The sequence below is a fragment of the Mobula hypostoma genome, chromosome 19 (assembly GCF_963921235.1).
Source record: "Mobula hypostoma chromosome 19, sMobHyp1.1, whole genome shotgun sequence".
Classification (NCBI taxonomy): Eukaryota; Metazoa; Chordata; class Chondrichthyes; order Myliobatiformes; family Myliobatidae; genus Mobula; species Mobula hypostoma.
The window spans coordinates 17,807,929-17,830,901 of record NC_086115.1 but is presented as its reverse complement, the minus strand read 5'-3'; the positions used below and the strand labels follow the sequence as shown (position 1 = coordinate 17,830,901).

At 45.9% G+C, this 22,973-nt stretch overlaps 2 protein-coding genes across 2 annotated transcripts in view; one reads left to right on the top strand and one right to left on the bottom strand.

Moving 5' to 3' along the window:
* Positions 1–22,973, bottom strand: part of cfap43 (cilia and flagella associated protein 43) — a 129,607-nt gene that overhangs the window by 17,506 nt on the left and 89,128 nt on the right. Inside the window, exons 27-33 of the mRNA XM_063071432.1 lie at positions 16,774–16,899; positions 15,357–15,476; positions 14,550–14,657; positions 13,568–13,654; positions 13,099–13,187; positions 12,093–12,291; positions 2,257–2,369 (exon numbers count right to left, since the gene is read on the bottom strand). Of these exons, the coding sequence (XP_062927502.1) occupies positions 2,257–2,369; positions 12,093–12,291; positions 13,099–13,187; positions 13,568–13,654; positions 14,550–14,657; positions 15,357–15,476; positions 16,774–16,899 (842 nt within the window). The remainder of the gene's footprint in view (positions 1–2,256; positions 2,370–12,092; positions 12,292–13,098; positions 13,188–13,567; positions 13,655–14,549; positions 14,658–15,356; positions 15,477–16,773; positions 16,900–22,973) is intronic.
* The window catches only part of sfr1 (SWI5-dependent homologous recombination repair protein 1), a 71,596-nt gene that overhangs the window by 33,202 nt on the left and 15,421 nt on the right, over positions 1–22,973 (top strand). The window lies entirely within an intron of this gene.

Sequence of the window (22,973 nt, the reverse complement as noted above, 5' to 3'; positions counted from 1 at the left end):
TGCTGTTGAGCATTCTTTCGTGATTCAGCTTTGGTCCAGAATTGCCACTTCGCATGTCAGGTGGCTTCCGGAGATCATATTTGGATCTCTTGTACTTTACTTGGTCACCAGATCTGAAAATCACTGATCTGGCCCTCAGCAGATTGTGGATCTCATGGTTCATCCAGGGCTTCTGGTTTGGAAGACCCTAAACAATTTTGTGGGGACACATTCATCTACGACTGTTTTTATGAAGTCCGTGACAACCGTGGAGTACTTGTTCAGAACCTTTGAGGAGCTCTTGAACATGCCTCAGTCCACCAACTCAAAGCAATGCCCGTAGTTGCTCCTCTATCTTGCACAACCCCCTCTTCATTGTCCTTACTACCGGAGCCTTGCCTCTTTAGCCTCTGCCTGTATGCAGGCAGGAGGAAGACAGCCAAGTAATCAGACTTCCTGCAATGCAGACTAGGAATGGAATGGTAGGTATTCCTTATGGTAGTATAGCAGTGGTCGACTGTGTTGGGACCCTGGTGCTGTAGGTGATATAGTGATGATAATTGGGCAGAGATTTCTGCAAACAAGCCTCATTGAAGTCTCTTATTTGAAAGGCATTGGAGTAAGCTGTTTTTTGTTTGCTGACAGTATCACTCAATACCTTGAGTGCCTCATTAGCACCTGCCTTTCGCAGTATTTAAACTGAGGTCAGGATCATGGAGGAGAACTTTCTTGGTAAGTAAAAATGTCAGCACTTAATCATTAGATGTTTCAGATGGGGAAACAAGTGTGATAAGACTGTTCCATCTGAGCACCACAGAAGGCTTACCATGAAACACAGATCCCCACCTTTTGCCTTCTCTGAATCAGTTGTCCGGTCCAATCTGTGCATTGAGAAGCCCTGAGGTCTGTTCACTGAACCCAGTTTGTATTCAGTTAACCATATCTCCATGGAACACAGAACGCAGCAATCTCTCATTTCCCTCCAATACAGCAGTCCTCAATTTTGTTCTCCAGTGACTGCACATTTACTAACAAGATATTGGATAGAGGAAATTTCATACCCTGCTGTTTTTAGTCAGGTTTGGAGTCCCCCATTCTTTCTTCTCTTACTGCCATAGTGATGCACCTTTGTCTACTTAAACGTGCTGAACTTGCGTTTTTGAGAGTTAGGTCTGTTGAGTCAGTCAGAAGATTGTGAAATTGCTAGTTTGTTAAGATGGTTCAAAAGTATGTTACTTAAAGGGAAATTACAGTCTGCAGATTGCAGTGAGAGTGGTTCAGAAGATAATTCATGAAGTTTGTATGCTGTCCACAAAGCATCGCTGTTTTTCACCAGTGCCATCTTTCTCGCCAAGCCTGACTGGCCTCCTGTGTTAGACGTAGAATTGCTAAAGAAATAGAGGAAGGTATTTGGCCCAAATGAGTACTGCCTGTATCTAGAACAATGCCATAAATCTCATTCCCTTGCACTTTCACTGACGAACAGAGGGAGCCAGAGGTTTAAGGCCATATTCTTTGAAAGTGAAAATGCAGGGCAGTGAATAAGGCATACATATAGAGTTCACATAAGCTGGCTGGTGGTGTAGTGGAATCAACACCAGACTTCGAGGCAAATGGTCCCAGGTTCGAATCCGGCTGGCTGCTTGCATGTTTTCCATCCATGCTGCGTTGAGTGTCAAACTAGCAACTTTAAAAAAGACACTTGGAGCACTGTATGCAGGTCTGACCACCACTCTATGGGAAAGAGGTGATGGCTCTGAAAACGGTGCAGAGGAGATTCATCAGTAAGACCTCTCGATTAGAGGGCTTTTAGTTATGGGGAGAGATTGGATAGATTGGGTCTGTTTTTCCAGTGCGTAGGAGGCGAAGGTGGAGGAATATAAAATGAGAGGCATGGATAGTGTAATTTGTCAGAATATCTTTTCCTCTGCGGTGGGGGTATCAAGAATAAGAGGGTTGGGTTTGATCTGAGGGGAAAGTATTTACACAAAGAGAGTGGTTACCACCTGGAACCTGCTGATAGAAGAGATGATGAAATCAGATGCAATCGATATGTTTGGCACTGATAGACACCAAATTGGCAAGGCACACGGTCCTAATGCAGGCATATGGGATTGGTGTGGATAGGTTCACGGGTTAGCATGGATGTGGTGGGCTGAAAGGCCTGTTCTGTGCTGTATAACTATGGCTAACTTCTGATCATTGCCCTGCCCCCTTCCCACCACAGGCAGTGTTCACGATCACACTTCCCCTAGAATGGAGTGCAGTGACACTGACTTCTTGATGTCTTGTGTATAATTGCTGATCATCTGGTTGCAGTGCTCATCATCATTAATCCTCTTCTGCAAGAAACTCTGCATCTCAGCCAGGGTCACGGCCTTCAGCTTCACCTGGGCAGGAAGCAGAGAGAACACGCATCAATAGATAGGCCAGTTTGACACAGAATATGAGGAAACCTGGCCTTGTGAAAGAACAGCTACCAATGCAGTGGCTTCAGTCTGGTCGGAGCACACAGTGCGGCCGGTCAGGGAGTGGTATCAGCAGCAGGTCAGGGTTACGGACAAGATTCTAAACCATCAATATCACAGAATAGCAGCCAAGGCCAACCCCACTGAGAATCTGATGTACCTGGTGTGTGTCCTCCTCCTACTTACACTGACCCCATGGTCCTTAAAATCTTTATCCAAGAAGAATTCAGTCAACTATTAAGAATACAGACAGTTCCAGCTCATAAGTTATAGAGTCACGGAGAAGTGCAGCACAGAAACAGGCCCTTTGGCCCATCTAGTCCATGCCAAAACCATTTAGACTGCCTACTCCCATTGACAGGCACCAGGACCATAGCCCTCCGTACCCCTATCCATGAACCTATCCAAACTTCTCTTAAACATTGAAGTCAAGCTCACATGCACCACTTGTGCTGGCAGCTCATTTCACACTCTCACAGCCCCCCGAGGGAAGAAGTTTCCCCTCATGTTTCCCTTAGACCTCTCACCTTTCACCCTTAAGCCATGAACTCTGGTTGTAGTCCCACCCAAACTCAGTGGAAAAAGCCTGCTTGCTTTTACCCTATAACATTGTATTATGAGGGGTAATATCTGTACCCCTCATAATATTATATCAAATCTCCTCTCAATCTTCTATGTTCTGAAGAATACAGTCCTAAACTATTCAATCTTTCCTTATAACTCAGACCTGGCAACATCCTTGTAGATTTTCTCTGTACTCTTTCAACCTTGTTTACATCTTTCCTGGAGGTAGATGACCAAAACCGCACACTAGCAAACTCCAAATTAGGCTTCGCCAATATCTTGTACAACTTCAACATAACATTACATCTCTTCTAATCAATACATTGATTTATGAAGGTCAATGTGCCAAAAGCTTTCTTTACGTCCCTAACTACCTGTGTTGCCACTTTCAATGAATTATGGACCTGTATTCCCAGATCCCTTTGATCTTCCACACTCCTCAGTGCCCTCACTGTGTAAGACCTACCTTGTCAGGTCCTAACGAAGTGCAAAACCTCGCACTTGTCTGCATTAAATTCCATCTGCCATTTTTCCAGCTGATATAGATCTCTCAGCAAGCCATGATAGCCCTCCTGTCCACTACACCCCCAATCTTGGTGTCACCAACATATTTGCTGATCCAGTTAACCACATTATTATCCAGATCATGATATAGATGACAAACAACAAAGGACCCAGCACTGATCCCATTGACACACCACTAGTCACAGGCCTCCAGTCAGACAGGCAACCCTCTACTACCACTCTCTGGCTTCTCCCACACAGCCAATATCTAATCCAATTTACTACCTCACCCTGAATGCCGAGCGACTGAACCTTCTTGACTGACATCCCATGTGGACCTTGTCAAATGTCTTACTAAATTCCATTTAAACAACATTCACTGCCTTGCCTTCATCCACTTTCCTGGTAACTTCCTCGAAAAACTCTATAACATTGGTTAGGCATGACCAACCACGCACAAAGCCATGATGACTATCCTTAATCAGTCTATGTCTATCCAAATACTTATATCTCCAGTCCCTTAGCATACTTTGCAATAACTACCTACAACTGATGTCAGACTCACTGGCCTATAATTTCCTGGTTTATGTCTTGAGCCTTTTTTAAACAGCAGAACAACACAGCTATACTCCAATACTCTGGTGCCTTTCCTGTCGCTAAGGATGATTTAAATTATCTCTGCTAGGGCCCCAGCAATTTCTGCACTTGCCTCCCATAGGGTTCAAGGAAATACCTTGTCAGGCCCTGGGGATTTATCCATCCTGAATTGCCCCAGAGTAGCAAACACCTCCTCTGTAATCTGTACAGGGTCCATGAAGTTGATGCTGCTTTGCCTCACTTTTATAGACTCTGTGTCTGTCTCCAGAGTAAATACAGATGCAAAGAATTCATCTAAAATCTCTTCCATCTGTTTTGGCTCCACACATGGATTACCATTCCTGTGGAGGACCAGTATTGTCCCTATTTCAACCCTTTTGCTCTTAACGTATCTGTAGAATGCCTTAGAATTCTCCTTTACATTGTCTGCTAGAGCAACTTCATGCCTTCTTTTAGCCCTTCTGTGTACATACATCTATTGATGCTTCTGGACACATCTTCAGTGATGTTCCTGGAATCATCGGGTGTTTCGGGTCTTTCAACATCATACAACCTCCTCCAGGTGACCCAGCTGGGGCTGATCAGACCCCAGCTTGTGACCAGATGGCTAGCTACTTATGACTCCATGGCTCCCCTCTTTTGAGCCACAGCCATCTTGAGGCCCTCTCTGCCGCATCGGTGGTACTGCGGATGGCTCTCCTCTTCCTCTCTCCCTCGATGCCCAAAATGCTGAAGGCTCTAACTAAAGAACGGGCTATGAATCCCCTACAACCAACCTCCACTGGGAGACACCTCACTCTCCATCCAGCCTGCTGACAGTTGCTGACCAGTCCTGCGTACTTGGACAGCTTCCTTTCAAAGGCCTCTTCCAAGCGATCTTCCCATGGGACTGTCAGCTCCAGCAGCACCACTTGCTTAGTAGACTCAGACACTAGGACAATGTCTGGTCGCAGGGTGGTGGCTGCGATATGGTTGGGGAACTTCAGCTGTCCTTCGAGGTCCACCAACAGCTGCCAGTCCCTTGCAGAGGTCAGAATGCCTGCAGATGTTCTTTTGGCAGGTATTGGCTGCTCCCCAGCTCTGACAAAGGCAATGGTCTGCTTGGAGGGTCGGGACCGCTTTGCCCACTCAAATCCTGCGCTGACGGCTTCAGCGATGGTCTTCAGGACCTGATCATGCCTCCACCTGTACTGTCCCTCACCAAGTGCCCTTGCGCAGCCACTGAGGATGTGCTCCAGAGTTCCTTGCTTGGAGCACAGTGGGCACGCAGATGACTCTGCCTTGCCCCATGTGTGCAGGTTTGATGGGCTTGGAAGCACGTCGTACACTGCCTGGATGAGAAATTGGATGCGGTGTGGTTCGGCTTTCCAAAGATCAGCCCAGGTCACTTTCCTCTCAACTGCATTCTCCCATCTTGTCCAAGCTCCCTGTGGCTTCATTCCCACCGCCTTGCAGGCTCTCATCTCCTCCACTACTGCTCTCACCTCCTCCTGAACTAGACGCCGCCTTTCCTTCCCTCTGGTGTCCATTTGGGGAGTTGGAAAGGGTCCTAGCCCAGCTCGACCTCGTGTGACCACTCCCACCAGCCTCCTGTGACGCAGCCTCGCCTCTGCCTCCTGAACAGCTTCCTCTGCCCTCCACTTCCTGCCAGTACTTACTTGGATCCCTGCTCTAGCCACCTTCGGGTCACTTGAGTTCCCTATACTGTAGCACTTCTCTGGCTCTTGTTACCTTGAATTCTTCCTCCAAGGATTTGACGGGCAGTTGCAGTTTGTTGTGGTGTCCATAGAGTGCGATGCTGCTCAGGCTCTTTGGCAGCCCCAGCCATCTCCTGAGGTGGTTGCTAACCCTCCTCTCTAAGGTTTCAACTGTCGAGATCGGAACTGCATAGATGAGGAGGGGCCACAGGATTCTGGGAAGAATGCCATGCTGATACACCCAGGCTTTAAACTTCCCAGGTAGGCCAGACTTGTCTACAGATTTCAGCCAGCCATCCAACTTGGTGCAAGTTGCCTGAATGGATGTTGTGTCCCTTAAAGAGCTGTCAAAAACTTTGCCTAAGCTCTTGACTGGCTTTTCTGTGATGGTTGGGATGGCTGTGCCTGCGATGCTGAACCAGAACTTGTCCTCCACCTTCCCTTTCCTCAGCACCATCGATCTTGATTTGGCAGGTTTGAAATGCATCCGGGCCCACTCCACCAGCTTTTCAAGCCCTTGCAGAATCCTCTGGCAACCTGGGACTGATTCTGTGGTGACTGTGAGGTCATCCATGAATGCCCTGATAGGTGGTTGCCGTCAAGCGGAATTCATTCTGGGCCCTCTGCACTCTGGTTCAGCAGACTTAGTCAGCATGTTCATGGCTAGGGAGAACAGTGTCACTGAGATTGAGCACCCTGTGATGATGCCAACCTCCACCTTGTGCCAGGTTGATGTAATTGCTGCTGAAGAGACCCTCATCCTGAAGTTGCTGTAATAATCAGCGATAAGGTCTCTGATTCTGCTGGGGACGTGATATTTGGTCAGTGTGAGCTGCACCAACTTGTGCAGAATGGAGCCATATGCATTTGCCAGGTCCAGCCACAACACTGACAGGTTGCCCTTGTTCTCTCTGGCCTCCCTGATGAGCTGTGTCACCACACCAATGTGCTCCAGACAGCCCAGCATCCCTGAAATGCCACCCTTCTGGACTGATGTATCAATATAGGTGTTCTTTGCTAGGTAGGTGCACAACCGGTTGGAAACTGCACTGAAGATCTTCACCTCGACACACAGCAGGGAGATGATGCGAAACTGATCTATCTGGGTGGCACTTTCTTCCTTCGGGATCCACACCCCTTCAGCCACTCTCCACTGTGCTGGGATCTTCCCCCTTCTCCAGAAGGTTCTCAGGATCTTCCACAGATGCCTCAGGAGTTTGGGGCAGTTCGTGTACACTTTGTACGAGGTGTTGTTTGGTCCTGGAGCCCAGCTTGCCCTTGCTTTGCGGATGACCTCTCTGACTTCCTTTAGCTGCAGCTCTGACACGTCGAACTGCACATCCGGTTCAGGTGGGTCTATTAGGATGTCGCACTCTCCCAGCTCCTGCTCTCTTTAGGGGTCATTATATATCTTCTTCAGATGTTAGAAACATAGAAACATAGAAACATAGAAAATAGGTGCAGGAGTAGGCCATTCGGCCCTTCGAGCCTGCACCGCCATTTATTATGATCATGGCTGATCATCCAACTCAGAACCCAGCCTTCCCTCCATACCCCGTGACCCCTGTAGCCACAAGGGCCATATCTAACTTCCTTTTAAACATAGCTAATGAACTGGCCTCAACAGTTTGCTGTGGCAGAGAATTCCACAGATTCACCACTCTCTGTGTGAAGAAGTTTTTCCTAACCTCGGTCCTAAAAGGCTTCCCCTCTATCCTCAAACTGTGACCCCTCGTTCTAGACCTCCCCAACATCGGGAACAATCTTCCCGCATCTAGCCTGTCCAATCCCTTTAGGATCTTATACGTTTCAATCAGATCCCCCCTCAACTGGGGTCCCAGCACTGAGCCTTGCGGTACCCCACTAGTCACCGCCTGCCATTCTGAAAAGGTCCCGTTTATTCCCACTCTTTGCTTCCTGTCTGCTAACCAATTCTCCACCCACACCAATACCTTACCCCCAATACCATGTGCTTTAAGTTTGCACACTAATCTCCTGTGTGGGACCTTGTCAAAAGCCTTTTGAAAATCCAAATATACCACATCCACTGGTTCTCCCCTATCCACTCTACTAGTTACATCCTCAAAAAATTCTATGAGATTCGTCAGACATGATTTTCCTTTCACAAATCCATGCTGACTTTGTCCGATCATTTCACCGCTTTCCAAATGTGCTGTTATCACATCTTTGATAACTCACTCCAGCAGTTTCCCCACCACCGACGTTAGGCTAACCAGCCTATAATTCCCCGGTTTCTCTCTCCCTCCTTTTTTAAAAAGTGGGGTTACATTAGCCACCCTCCAATCCTCAGGAACTAGTCCAGAATCTAACGAGTTTTGAAATGTTGGTCTCTGTCTTCCTGCGAACAGGCCAGTTTCCCACTGCGCTTCTCCCCCAGCAACTCCTTGGTGAACTTGAAGAGGTTGGCGATAAAGGCAGCACGTTTTCGGGCCCTTTCACGACGCCGCCTCCAATGCCACTCTGCCCAGTGGAGGACCCTGATCTTCTTTCGTAGTATGCACATCAGCTGGGCCAAGCCAATGCGCTCCTCTTCTCCTGCCTCCTTGTATTGGGACTTCAGCGCTTTCATCTCCTGCCTGATGTTGTGGATCCTCAATGCTCTTTGGTTCTTCGAGTAAGATGTTTTGGAGCCTTCCTTCTCCTCTTCTCCGAACCGTTCAGCTGCGATACTAACAATAATTGTTGTCATGGTTTGCAGCTTCCTATCAACCCCTCCCTTTGCCGTTGCCTCCAGAATTTGGTTAACATCGTCATCAAACTGCTTCCACAGTGAAGTTATGTTAGCTGCAGGCCATTTGATCCGCCTCCTGTTAGACTTCATGTTCGAGGGATCAGTTTGCAACACTTGGAGGTTCCGGGCACTATGGGGTGACTCCAGGCCTGGCCCCTCCTTCGTCTCACCAGGTTGGACACCTGCGCGTTGTGCTGCTTTTCCTCCCGCCGAACACTTCATCCTCGCTTGGTGGATCTTCAAGCCGCGATCGTTCTTGCAGATTTTGCCACATGCACACTGCTTCCTCATAGTCATTTGTTTATTGCCTGGGTCTGATGTCGTTGTGTCCATCCGACTGGGGTGCTCATCCTCCCCCACTCTCGGGCACCCCTGGGGGTATCTTTTCCTTCGATTCTTTGTGGCTTTGTGGGGGTCCTCCTATCAGAGGACGCAGATTGGGTTGCCAGCCCGTTCTGCCCTGGTTGCCATCTCTCCGGGCTGTCACTGACTCTCCAGTCGTCACCACTCTTTTCCTGGTTGTCACTGACTAACTCAGGGTGTAAGCTGTGTACATATGTTCTCTGTCATTTCTGATACACCGTAAGAACCTTATTTGTTTCTACTTACCTGTACTTGCTATTCACCTCTTTGCTCTTAACCAATGCCTCAATATTCCTTGAAAACCAAGTACACCTTTGCCAGAAAACAGCCTGTCCCAATCTACACTTGCCAGGTCATTTCTGATACCATCAAAATTGGCCTTTCTCCAATTTAGAATCTCAACCTGTGGGGCCTACCTCTTTGCATATTTACTTTGCAACTAATGGTATTGTTTTCACTTTGATGCAAAGTGTTCCCTTACACAAACTTCTGTCACCTGCCCTGTCTCATTCCCTAATAGAAAAAGTATCGTACGCTCTAATTGGGACTTCTAGGTACTGATGAAGGGAACTTTCCTGAACATATTTGACAAACCATCCCAACAAGTCCTTTTACAGTATGGGATTCGCAGTTAATACATAGAAAATTAAAATCTCCTACTGTTATAAGCTTCAGGATACAAGGAGATGGGGAGTGGGATTGATGGGATTGTTTTAAGGATCAGCAAAGATTTGATAGGCTGAATAGCCTCCTGTGTCACAGTAAGGAAGGAAAATTTGTGATATCACCTTCGATTCCCAAGTATGATGTATTTTCCTTCCTCCTTGTCCAGACAGAGGATATCATTCCTTTCTGTTGAGCCTATTCATTCTTTCAAAAGTAATTACATCACCCTGTAATCTTTCACGCTTAAAGTTTATGGAGCCTGATTCATAACTGAGTCCCTTTGATGTGTATGTGCAACAACACACTGCAGGTTTTCTGTAATGCAATTCCGGTTATGAATGAACCCATTAAAATGCTAGTGATATCCACTGTCCTCCTGGCTCGATGAGGAGGACTGGGGTAAGGGACATTACCTGTTTGCGATGTGGACGGTGTGATGCTTTCACTCAGCTGTGAACTCCATGGGCTGCTGGCCTAGACTAGGTCCCTTCCTGAGAGCAGATACCTGGCACAAGGGAATTCCAGCCCCAGACAAATCGGGGAGACCACTTGGGTAACAAATTAGAAAAACAAAGTATTGAGGGACAAACGTGCTGCTGTTCAGAGAGAGTAAATCACTGAAAGTTTACATGTAGGAACAGTAATTAGAAAGACAAATAGAACATCGGTCTTTATTGCAAGAGGAGTAGAGAAGTTCTGCTCCAGTTACACTCCAATAATCTGCTGTCCCTCAGCACATGGTTCATTAGTTGATGTCTGCCCCACTCTATTTCCTGCCACTGCCTGTAAGGAGTTTGTATGTTCTCCCTGTGACAGCATAGGTTTCCTTGGGGTGCTCTGGTTTCTTTCCACAATCCAAAGACGTACCTGTCGGTAGCTTAATTTGTCATTGTAAATTGACTCATAATTAGGCTAGGATTAAATTGGGGAAATGCTGGGTGGTGCAGTTCGAAGGGGTGTTTTGTAAAATGGCAACATTACCTCCTAACACTTGTATTTTATGCCCTGAAATAGGGAGGTAAGCATACCATATGCCTTCTTCACAAACCTAGCTAACCATAGAACATAGAACAGTCAGACTCAGTCCTGATGAAGGATCTCGGCCCAAAACGTTGACTATTTATTCATTTCCATAGATGCTGCCTGATCCACTGAATTCCACCAGAATTTTGTGTGTGCTGCCATCTAAACTAATTTCTGTCCACATGAGTTCATATTCTTCCATTTTCCTTATATTTATGCACCCATCTAAACATCTCTTAAAAGTATCTGCCTCTACCATCACCTGGCTGTGCATTCCAAGTGCCCACCACTCTCTGTGTAAAAGAGTTTCCCTCACATCTCCTTTGAAACTACCTCCTCTCACCTTAAATGCATGCCCTCTGGTATTAGACATTTGACATTGTTGCTTTCATTTAACTAGGGTTCCTTGGTTCATCAATATTCCTTGGTGTGCTACCATTTACTGTTTATGTCCTACCCTTATTTTACCCCCAAATGTGCATTACGTCTCACTTGCTGGGATTAAATCCTAATGCTGATACTCTGTCCAACTTCCCATCTAGTCTGTACCGGGCTGTGACTTCGGACAACCTTCCTTGTTATCCACTATACCACCAACTTCCATATATGATCCACAGATATGGTAATTGTATTCCCTGCATTCAATCCAAGTTGTTAATCTGTATCACAGAAAGGGTTCTAGTACAAATCACTGCAGTGTACCATTGATCATAGACTTCCCATCAGAAGAGAATCATTTCACCATGAGCCTCTGCCTGCTGTCACCAAATCAAGTTTGGATCCAGTTAGCCAACCCACCTTGGATCTCACATGCCTTTACTCTCTGGACCAGCCTACCATGCAGGACCTTGTTAAAAGCCTTGTTGAGGGCATTGTGTACAGATCTGGTCTTCCTCCCTTGTTGCTACAGAGGGAATTCAACAAGAATTAGAAGACCCAGTTGTGGTAGTAGAGGCAGATACATTCAGGACTTTGAAGAGATGCTTTGATAGCACATGAATGTGAAGAAAATGGAAGGATATGGATATTGTGTAGACAGAATAGTTTAGTTGGCTATTTGATTATTAATTTGTTAATCTATATCACAATGTTGTGCTGAATCAATCCAAGTTCAGCACAACATTGTGAGTCAAAGGGCCTGTTCCTGTGCTGAACTGTTAGATTCAAATGGGTTTATTCATAGGATTGGGTTTATTGTACATGACAGGTTATACAGAATGGCATTATTTTCTCGTGTTCAGAAGAACAGGATGTGATTTTATAACATGGATCTGCTAAATGACAGAGTGGGTACAGTTAGCTTGTATCCTGGAAGCTGAGCTGTCTAGAACCAGGGCTTATGGTCTCGGGGTGAAGGGCACTGAGGTGGTGAATCTTTGGAATGTTCTAGTCTGAAGTGGTGAGGTTCAGTCAGTGAGACCTAGTTCCACTTGCTGAGAGACATGAAGATGGTGCTAGGGGCAGTGGCCCACTTCTCACCTGTTGTTCGCTCTCCACCTTCATCCGCCTGACGTCACAGAATCGCTTCCATACCAACGGGTCCAGGTGTTCAGGCTTGAAGCGAGTCGAATCCAAATCATCCATGGCAGCCAGTAGATGGGCATACCCTTCACTGAAAGACTCAGACTGGTCACCAAAAGGGTTGGCTGTCGCCACCTGGGTTCTCTTCATCTGCACCCTGCCCAGAACAGGAAAAACACACAATGGGTCCTCAGCCAACAGATGCAAACAGGTGGCCCCATCCAGAACCCAGTCTGACACACAGAATGGACTTGTACATGTGGAGCCCAGGACTGCATCCATCTATATATCTCTGTCTCTCACTCTTTCTCTCTCCCTCTCTCTCTCACACACACACACACACACACACACACACTCACGCATGCATACACATACACACACACACACACCCAGATGCCCCTTGCCCCACCCTCTCTCACACACACGCATACCCAAGGATGTCTGGGATCCACAAATGGGACACTGGACCCAGCAGCCTGCGGTGTGTTTGTGTGTGATGCGTGAACACTTAGGAAGCATGGGCCCCATGGCTCATAAACTGGGTGCACCAATGATTTCAATCCATGGGACACGTGTGTCAGTAAGGGAGGGTTGGGGCTGTTCCACTGTGACAGGCTTTACTGGAAATGGTATGGAAAGCATTATCATCAATGTTGTGGTGTGTCAATGTGGGGGCACAGTGTGACAGCGTGGTGCTGCTGCGTGTTTCAGTGATGTGGCAGACGTGCAGGCTGGTGTTTCCATGTACAGTGGTGGTTCAGAGATGTGGCAGACGTGCATTCTGGTGTTTCCATATGCTGCAGTGGTTCAGAGATGTGGTGGTTGTGCAGGCTGGTGTTTCCATGTACAGCAGTGGTTCAGAGATGTGGTAGTTGTGCATGCTGGTGTTTCCATGTACAGCAGTGGTTCAGAGATGTGGTAGTTGTGCATGCTGGTGTTTCCATGTGCTGCCATATGCACTCACTTGGGTCTGCGCTTGTACAGTTTGTAGAGCTGGTCAACCATTGCGGCGTTGACATCAAAAAACTCCTTCCTGAATCCACGATCCAGGAGCTGGACAGAAGCAGATGAAGGAGACTGTGTTAGAAGCTGAGGGAAGAGAGAGAGGGGATGGGACTGGAAGGCAGGGTTGAGACAGTTCAGCGTTCATAAGATCTGCATTCTTGTAATCTGCACCTTGCCCTGGTGGGAGCCACTGTCCCTGGAGCCGGTGTTTCACTCAGTGTGGGCTGACCTACTGAGGCAAGATTGGGACAAGGCTTGGCCCCACTCAGTGCAGCTGGTCCTAGGTATTCCAGAATCAGAAGCTGGGCACCTTCCCATTCTACTGCCATGTCCCCATTCCCCGATCCTGGTCCCAGTTCTGCATTCTCATTCCCTGGTCCCAATGCTGTGTACCCACTGACCATTTACTGCATATCCAAGCCACTTACCCTGTCCTCAGCCACCAGGTCATCATAGGCCTCTCGGAATGTCTCCACCATCATCCTGGTCTCCTGCACAAGCCTCGACTTCACTCCCTGCCATTGAGAGAAGGGAACTGGTTTATTGGTGGAAAAGGTGATTATTTGGCACTCCCCAATAATCCAGCCTCTCGCACAGTACTTGGTTATTGGGTGGGAACTGCCCCAGTGAGAGGTGTCCCAGGCCACAGGGGATGCCTATTGCTGCTTTTCAGGGCCCAGGGGAACTCCTGAATTCACCCTGAGCATGGGCATGAGGGAGCACCTCCAGGAGATAGTGAACACGTTCGGGAGAGTCACAAATCAGTTTGGAAGAAAGGGATTGGGTCTTGAGCATGTGGCTGAAATGGGCTGGGGGTAGGATGATTCAGATTAAATATGACCACCTGCAGGGTTAGGCTGTTAGATATCAGTGTTCTATATTTAGAAATCTAACCCACCGGGAGGTCATCTGTTGCCCTAGTTAGGCCAATACCATATGTGAGGGGAATGAACACAACGTGAGTGAGAACATTGCCACAGACTCCTGTGGACCAGACAAGATGATAGATTAGAGTTTCCAGTGGCAGCGAATGGCAAAGTTGGCAGGGGGAAGGGAATGAGTGGTCAGGTTGAGTGGTGGAGGACATGAAGGAGAGTGACGACTGGGCTTGTAACTGACTTGGTACACGGATGTCAGAAAACTGGAGGGCTATCGGAGGGAACTGCTAGATTGATCTTTGAATAGGTTAAAAAGTTGGCACATCGTCATGGGCTGAAGAGCTTGTATTGTAATGTGCTGCAACGTTCTATTTTTTACGTAACGGTGGGGACAGGGCGTACACTGTAAGGGTAGGCAATGGAGAGTGATGTGTATTATGTTGGCCGGGCATGGAGTGAGCACGGTTGAGCACTGAAACACTGCTCTTGTGTCATTGGGACCTGTACTTATCTGAGTCTATTCCTGTCATACCACAGAGGCCTTCTGTTCAGCCAGCAGGTGCTGTAGTTGGGCATTGCGGTTCTGTATCTCCTCCTCGATTTGCAGTGAGAAGACCAGATTGCAGATCTTGAGCTCCTCCTGTAAGTGAAGTACCAGTTACTCAGCAACACACATAACCTCCTCCACACCTGTAAGGCCTGTCAGGCAGGCAGGCTCATCTCCACCACACAGCTGCAACTCGGGCATCGGCCCCACAGGTACGTACAGCTCTCTGAGGCCCATTCCACTCCGTGCAGCTCTTGATCTCTCTACAGGGGCTGACCAGGAGAAACCGCTCCCTTTACACCACACCATCAGGGCAGGGTAGGGCCCAATGGGTCAGGCAGAAAGCTCCATCCATTTTAAGACTTGACAGGGTAGATATGGAGCTGATGCACCCTCTTGATGGGGTCTGGAACCAAGAACCAGAATATCTAATCAAAGGTTTGGCCCCTCGGGACTGAATGAGGAATTTCTGAAACCGGAGGGTGGTAAATCTGTGGAATTAGTATGCTCAGTGGTTGAGTACATTCAAAAACAATATTGGCCAATTTTCAGATTTAAGGAATTGAGTGAAGATGATGCTAAAGTTGACGAACAACTGTGATCTCACTTCTCACTGAAAGGTAGAACAGGTACATTGCCATAGTTTCTGTCTTTTATGTACATGTTTGTCAATTTGCCTTCACCTGCTAGTACATGGTGGCCTGTCTGGGTGTGACATTGCTTGGCAGAAGTGCCCTGGATACAGAGCTGGGGAATCAGGTCACGGAGAGGTGTAAGGATTAGAGGAATTACCTGGTAGATGATCATTTCTGTTCTCACTTTTTTTTCAAACAGTTTATTAATAAGGTCATCGAAGGCATTTGTTGTTTCTGTGATGGAAGCCTGCAGTTTCCTTAGTTCAGATTCCAGGGTCTGTAAAATAGCCAAGAAAATCAGCTCAGCCTCACAACACCAACATATATACACGCGCACACGCACACACACAACCCAACATGTATGCTTCATATGTTGTCCAACCATACACTATTACATAAAATCATACACCTGTTTCCCAAATACATGTGAAAACACGCACACACACGCACCTCTGCAGATTTAGATCCTAGTCTAATCAAAGTTCATGCATCTTCCTGAGGCGCTGAGCCCATCGCCTGAAATACGAGGGTAATGGCAGCTGGTCCGAAAGGCTGGATTTCAGTACAATTCCATACCATTTGGAACATCTGCTTTTGTCGCTGCCTCCATTCTCTTGGCCCCATTCGTGGACCATGTCCTGTCCACCCAGAGGTTCTGCCCAGTTACTCTACGCTGGCTTCCTTTGCAATACCTCAACTTTAAACTCCCATCTCTGCAAACTCCTGCAGCATCAGAACTGACCTTTCATCACCAGCTATTCATCTCCTGGTATAGAGTGATAGGGTCAGAGCACTGTAAAGTTAGAGTAAAGCACTGAATCAGGCCCTTCAACCCATCTACTCCATACCAAATCATTAATCTGAACCTAGACCATAGTACTCCATACCCCTCCCATCCATGTACCTATCCAAATTTCCTTGAGATGTTGAAATCTAACTGGAATCCATCAATTCCACACTTTCACCAACCTCTAAGTGAAGACGTTTCTTTTCGTGCTCCTCTTAAACATTTTACTTTTCACCCTTAAACCATAACCTCCAGTTTTAGTCTCACCTAACCTGAGTGGAAAAAGCCTGCTTGCATTTACCCTATTTATACCCTCTCATAAATTTTGTATGCCTCTATCAAATCTCCCCTCATTCTGCTGCGCTCTAGGGATTAAAACCTAACCTACTTAACCTTACGTGTAACTCAGGAGCTCAAGTCCTGGTACCATCTTTGTAAATGTTCTCTGCACTCTTCCAATCTTATTGATATCTTTCCTGCGGGTAGTTGACTGGAACTGCACACAGTGCTCCAAATTAAGCCTCTCCAATATCTTATACAACTTCAACAATATAACATCCCACTAGATATATGACTTGGATGTTATATTTTATTTGATAATATTGCTGTGAAGCACCATTGGGCATTGTTTTGCCATTGAAGTTGAAAGGTGTTGTTAATGTAGTGCAGGGCAACATTCTGTGATGAATTGGCTGTTTAAAGGACAGTTCTACCCTAAACTGTTCTCCGTGGCAGTGGAGTGGGCAGACTTCTCTTTTGGACCCCCTCCCACCCGTACTTTGGTTACCTTCCTGTACTTGTCTTTCTCCTCTCTCAGAGCCCGCTCTTTGATGTTGTATTCTTTGGCCTGTTTGACTTGTTCTTCGTTCCATTCATATTCTGGCAAGTTCATGAAGTATGGGACAGGAACTTCCTAAAAAACAAAAAGCATAAGAGGTTACGAGCAACCAGTAGCGTATCTTATTGGATCCCAGTCTCCTGTTCCTCCTCCTCAACTTCCTGGATTTCTACAAGGTTTATTTTAAATTCCCTGCACTACAGAGGTATCATGTACATATTTGAAGACAATGGTATTTCTTAAAAAATGCTGGGTAATTTCTACAATGGTACTGTGGAAAGCATTCTGTCAGGTTGCAACACCATCTGATATGGATGCTCCAATCCACAAGATCAGAAAATGCTTTAGAGAGTTGCATACTCTGCCATCTCTGTCATTGGCACTAACCTCCCCTCCATCGAAAAAAATCTTCAATAGGAGATGTCTCAAAAATGTGACATCCATCATTAAAGACCCTTAGCACCCAGTACATGCATTGTCCTATTACTACCATCAGTGAGAAGGTACAGGAGTCTGAAGACACACACTCAATACTTTACAAACAGCTTCTTCTCCTTCACACAGAACTCTAAATGTAGAATAAACCCATTAACACTACCTCACTATTTTTGACCATAAGGTATAGGAGCAGAATTAGACCATTTGGCCCATTGAATCTGCTCCACCATTTCACCATGGCTGATTCATTTTGTCTCTCAGCCCCAATCTCCTGCCTTCTCCCCATATCCCTTCATGCCCTGACTAACAAGAATCTATCAACCTCTGCCTTAAATATACCCAATGACTATCTCCTTAAATCCTTTTCTCAGAATAACAACCCAATTGCATCATCAGCACTAATGCTTCTTGGATTAACCGCATGTGTGATTGCCCCAGATTAGGTAGTTTATGATCCTACCAATTTAAAAGCTACATGTTGTAACTTGTAAATTGATGTAGGCCAGACTTTACCAAAGGGCCTGGTTTAAAAAAAAACTCCACAGTCCCCATTGGCAATGAATGCCACAGATTCAACACTCCCTGCCTGAGGAAATTCCTCCTTATCTCCATTCTAAATGAACGCCCCTCTATTCTGAAACTGTCCTCTGGTCTTGGACTCCACTACCGTAGGAAACAAGCTCTCCACACCCACTCTGTTGAAGCGTTTCACCATTTGATAGGTTTCAATGAGGCCCCCCTCATTCTTCTGAATTCCAGTGAGTAAAAGCCCAGAGCCATCTAACGCTATTCATATGACAAGCCCTTCAATCCCGTGAACCTCTTTTAAACCCTCTCCAATATTAGCATATCCTTTCTTACATAAAGGGGCCCAAATTGCTCACAATACTCTAGGTGAGGCTTCACCAGCGATTTATAAATCTCAACATTACATCCTTGCTTTTATATTCTAGACCCCTTGGAAATAAATCCTAACATCACATTTGCCTTCCTCATCACAAACTCAACCTGCAAATTAACCTTTAGGGAATCCTGCACAGGGACTCCCGATTCCCTTTGCACCTCAGATTTTTTAATTTTCTCTCCATTTAAAAAAATATCTGCACTTTAATTTCTTCTACCAAAGTACAGGACCATACATTTCCCAACACTGTATTCCATCTGCCACTTCTTTGCCCATTTTCCTAATCTGCCTAAGTCCTTCTGTAGCCACTCTGCTTCCTCAAAGCTACCTACCCCTCCACCTTTCTTTGTATCACCCACAAAGCCAAATCATTGACATATAATGTAAAAAGTAGTGGTCCCAACACAGACCCCTGTGGAACACCACTAGTCACTGACAACAACCAGAAAAGGCTCCCTTTATTCCCACACTTTGCCTCCTACCAATCAGCCAATCCTTTATCCATGCTAGTATCTTTCCTATAACAGCATGGGCTCTTCCCTTGTTAAGCAGGCTCATGTGCGGCACTTTGTCAAAGGCTTTCTGAAAATCCAAGTACATAACATCAATCAATTCTCCTTTGTATATCTTGCTTGTTATTTCTTCACAGAATTCCAACAGATTTGTTAGACAAGATTTTCCCTTAAGGAAACCACGCTGGCTATGGGCTTAACATTTCCCTCCAATGTCTTCCCAACCACAGAGGTCAGACTAACTGGCCTATAATTTCCTTTCTTCTGCCTCTCTCCGTTCTTGAAGAGTGGAGTGACATTTGCAATTTTCCAGTCCTGTTACATCTAACACTGTTACATTGAACTTTAGTTTTTCCTTCTCAAAATGCAGGGTGAATTCTATTATATTATGATTACTGGCCCCTAATGGTACCTTTACCTTAAGCTCTCAAATCAATTTTGATTCATTACACAACACCCAATCCAGAATAGCTGATCCCCTGGTGGCTCAATCACAATCTGCTCTAAAAAGCCATCTCGTAGGCATTCAAGAAATTCCTCCTCTTGGGATCTCGCACCAACCTGATTTTCCCAATCCACTTGCATATTGAAATCCCCCAATAACATTGCCCTTTTAACTGCATTTTCTATCTCCTATTGTAATTTGTAGACCACATCTTTGTCACTGTTTGGAGGACAATATATAACTCCAAACAGGGTCTTTTTACCCTTGCAGTTCCTTAACTCTACCTGCGACGATTCTATACCTTCCAATCCTATGTCACCTTTTTCTCATGATTTCATTCAATTTTTATTTTAACCAACAAAGCCACCCACCCCCTCTGCCCACCTGCCTTCCCTTTTGATACAATGTGTATCCTTGGACGTTAAGCTCCCAACTATAATCTTCTTTCAGCCATGATTCAGTGATGTCCCCAAAGTCATACATGCCAATCCTAACTCTGCTACAAGTTCATCTACCTTATTTCATATACTGTGCATTCAAATATAACACCTTCAATCCTGTATTCACCCTTTTTGATTTTGTCCCCCTTTTACACTGCAACTATTTTGCTGACTTATATCATCAACTCTCCTTGCTAGCAGTCTCATTACACAATGCCTCTGTAAACCAACTACCCGATCCTCAGCACTATCATCCAATTCCCACCACCCCCCCCCCAGCCAAATTAGTTTAAACCCTCCTGAACAGTTCTAGCAAACCTGCGCGCAAGGATATTGGTCCCTCTCGGCTTCAGCTGTAACCTGTCCTTTTTGTACAGGTCGTACTGTCCCCTGAAGAGATCCCAATGATCCATAAATCTGAAACCCTGCCCCCTGCACCAGTTCATCAGCCACACATTCATCTGCCAAATTATCCTATTCCTGCCCTCACTGGCACATGATATGGGCAGCAATCCAAAGATTTTTCAGCTTTCTACCTAGCTCCCTGAAAACTCTCTTTAGGACCTCCTCACCTATGTCATTGGTGCCAACATACACTCAGACTTCTGGCTGCTCACTCTCCCCCCTTGAATGCTGTAGACCGATCTAAGACATCCCAAACCCTATGAGCCAACATACCATCTGGGTGTCTCTACTGCTCCCACAAAATATCATCTCTCTTCCTTGGACTAAGGATTCTCCTATCACCACTGCAGTCCTTTGTTCTGTTTTGAACCACAGCCCCACACTCAGTGCCAGAGACCCATCAATAGTTTCCCACGTGGTATACATATTATTGAGGGAAACGGCTACAGGCGTACACTGCACTGACTGCCTATTTCCCTTCCTTCTCCTAACAGTCACCCAGTTACCTGCCTCCTGCAACCTAAGGGTGATTATCTGCCTGTAGCTCCTATTGATCGCCTCCTCATTCTCCCATATGAGCAGAAGGTCATCGAGCTGCAGCTCCAGTTCCTTAATATGTTCTCTGAGGAGCTGCAGCTCGGTGCAGCTGGTGCAGATGTGTTTATCCGGGAGGCTGGAGGTCTCTCAGAATTCCCACAGCTCACCCACAGAACAAAACACAGACCCTGAAGCCATTCTCACTGCACTAACTGTGCCTTAACAGACAAGAAAAGAAATAATAAAGAGGAAGGAGAAACTTACCTTGCCCAAACCCGACGAGGCAAAGCCACTCCAACACTTAACCACTCACAGAATGGCTGCTCTTCTTGCAGCTGCCTTATTTTTATTCATCCTTTCTAATGAATCCCGTTTACTGATTGGGCTCAGTCCAACTTCAAAAACACCAAGAGTGCTGCCTTTTTACAACTTCAGCAACAGAGCTAACTGATATCACTGTTACCTATTGTGCTCCCACTCACAGATTGGGTGCAGCACAACTCTTCTTGCTCTCTTTTTGCAGTACTAGTTTACTTTATGTATATTTATTTCTTACAGTAGTTTACACTGTTTTTATGTATAGCACTGTACTGCTGCTGCAAAACAAAAAAAGCTCAAAGCGGATGTCCAGTTATAGACCTCATTCTGATTATAATCTGGTCCTCCCCCATCCCACACTACAGAGACATCATGTACAGATCCGCTCTCCCTCCTACCCCGCACTATGGAGACATCACGTACAGATCAAGTCTCTCCCCCATCCCACACTACAGAGACATCATGTACAGATCCGCTCTCCCTCCTACCCCACACTATGGAGACATCACGTACAGATCCGCTCTCCCTCCTACCCCACACTATGGAGACATCACGTACAGATCAAGTCTCTCTCCCTCTCACACTATGGAGATAGGTACAAATCTGGAACCTCTATCTCTCAATCAGAATCAGGTTTAATATCACTGGCATATGTTGTTAAATTTGTTGTCTTTATGGCAGCAGTATTTAGCAATACATAGCAACAGAGAGAAAATAGCGGAATCACAGTCAATATATATCTATTAAATGGTTACGTGAACTAAGTAGTGCAAAAATAAATAATTTTTTAAATGGAGAGGTAGTGTTCATGGGTTCAATATCCATTCAGAAAACGGTTGGCAGAGGAGAAGAAGCTGTTCCGGAATCTTTGAGTGTGTGCCTTCAGGCTCCTGTTCCTCCTTCCTGACGGTAGAATGAGAAGAGGGCATGTCTTGGGTGATGGGGGTCCTTAATGGTGGATGCTGCCTTTTTGAGGCATTGCTCCTTGGAGGTTACTTCCCATGATGGAGCTAAGTTCACAGCTCTCTGCAGCTTATTTTGATCCTGTGCAGTGGTCCCATCATACCAGACGGTAATGAAGTCAGTTATAATGCTCTACATGGTACATCTGTAGAATTTTTTTTGAGTATTTCCTAATGAAGTACAGTCATTGTCGTGCCTTCTTTGTAGCTGCTCGATATGTTGGGCCCAGGACAGATCCTCAGAGATGTTGACACCCAGAAACTTGAAGTTGCCTACTCTTTCCACTCCTGATCACACTATGAGGACAGGAATGTGTTCCTTCATCTTACCCTTTCTGAAGTCCACAATGAATTCTTTGGTCTTACTGACATTGAGTGCAAAGTTGTTGCACTCAACCAGCTGATATATCTTGTTCCTATATGCCCTCTTGTCACCATCTGAAATTCTACCAACAATAGTTGTGTCAGGAGCAAATTTAGGAATGGCATTTGAGCTGTTTCTAGCCACACAGTCATGGATGTGGAGAGAGTAGAGCAGTGGGCTAAGCACACATCCCTGAGGTGGGCCAATGTTAAATGTTAGTGAGGTGGAGATGTTATTTCTGATCTGCACAGATTGTGATCTTTCAGTTAGGAAGTTGAGTATCCAGTGGCAGAGAGAGATACAGAGGCCCAGGTTTTGGAGCTTTTTGTTCAGAACTGTAGGAATAATTGCAGTGGTCCCATCATACCAGACGGCAATGAAGTCAGTTATAATGCTCTACATGGTAAATCTGTAGAACTTTTTTTGAGTATTTCCTAATGAAATACAGTCGTTGTCATGCCTTCTTTGTAGCTGCTCGATAAGTTGGGCCCAGGACAGATCCTAACGCTGAGCTGTAGTCAATAAACTGCATCCTGACATAGTTATTAGTATTGTTCAGATGATCTAAGGCTGCTTGAAGAGCCAGTGAGATTGCATCTGCCGTGGACTTATTGTGGTGTTAGGCAAATTGCAGTGGGTCCAGGTCCTTGCTGAGCTATAACCAACCTGCAAAGCACTTCATCACTGTAGATGTGAGTGCTACTGGATGATAGTCATTAAGGCATGTCACTCTGCTCTTCTTGAGCACTGTATGATTGTTGCCCTTTTGAAGCAGGTAGGTACTTACAACTGTAGAAATGAGAGATTGAAAAAGTCTTTGAACA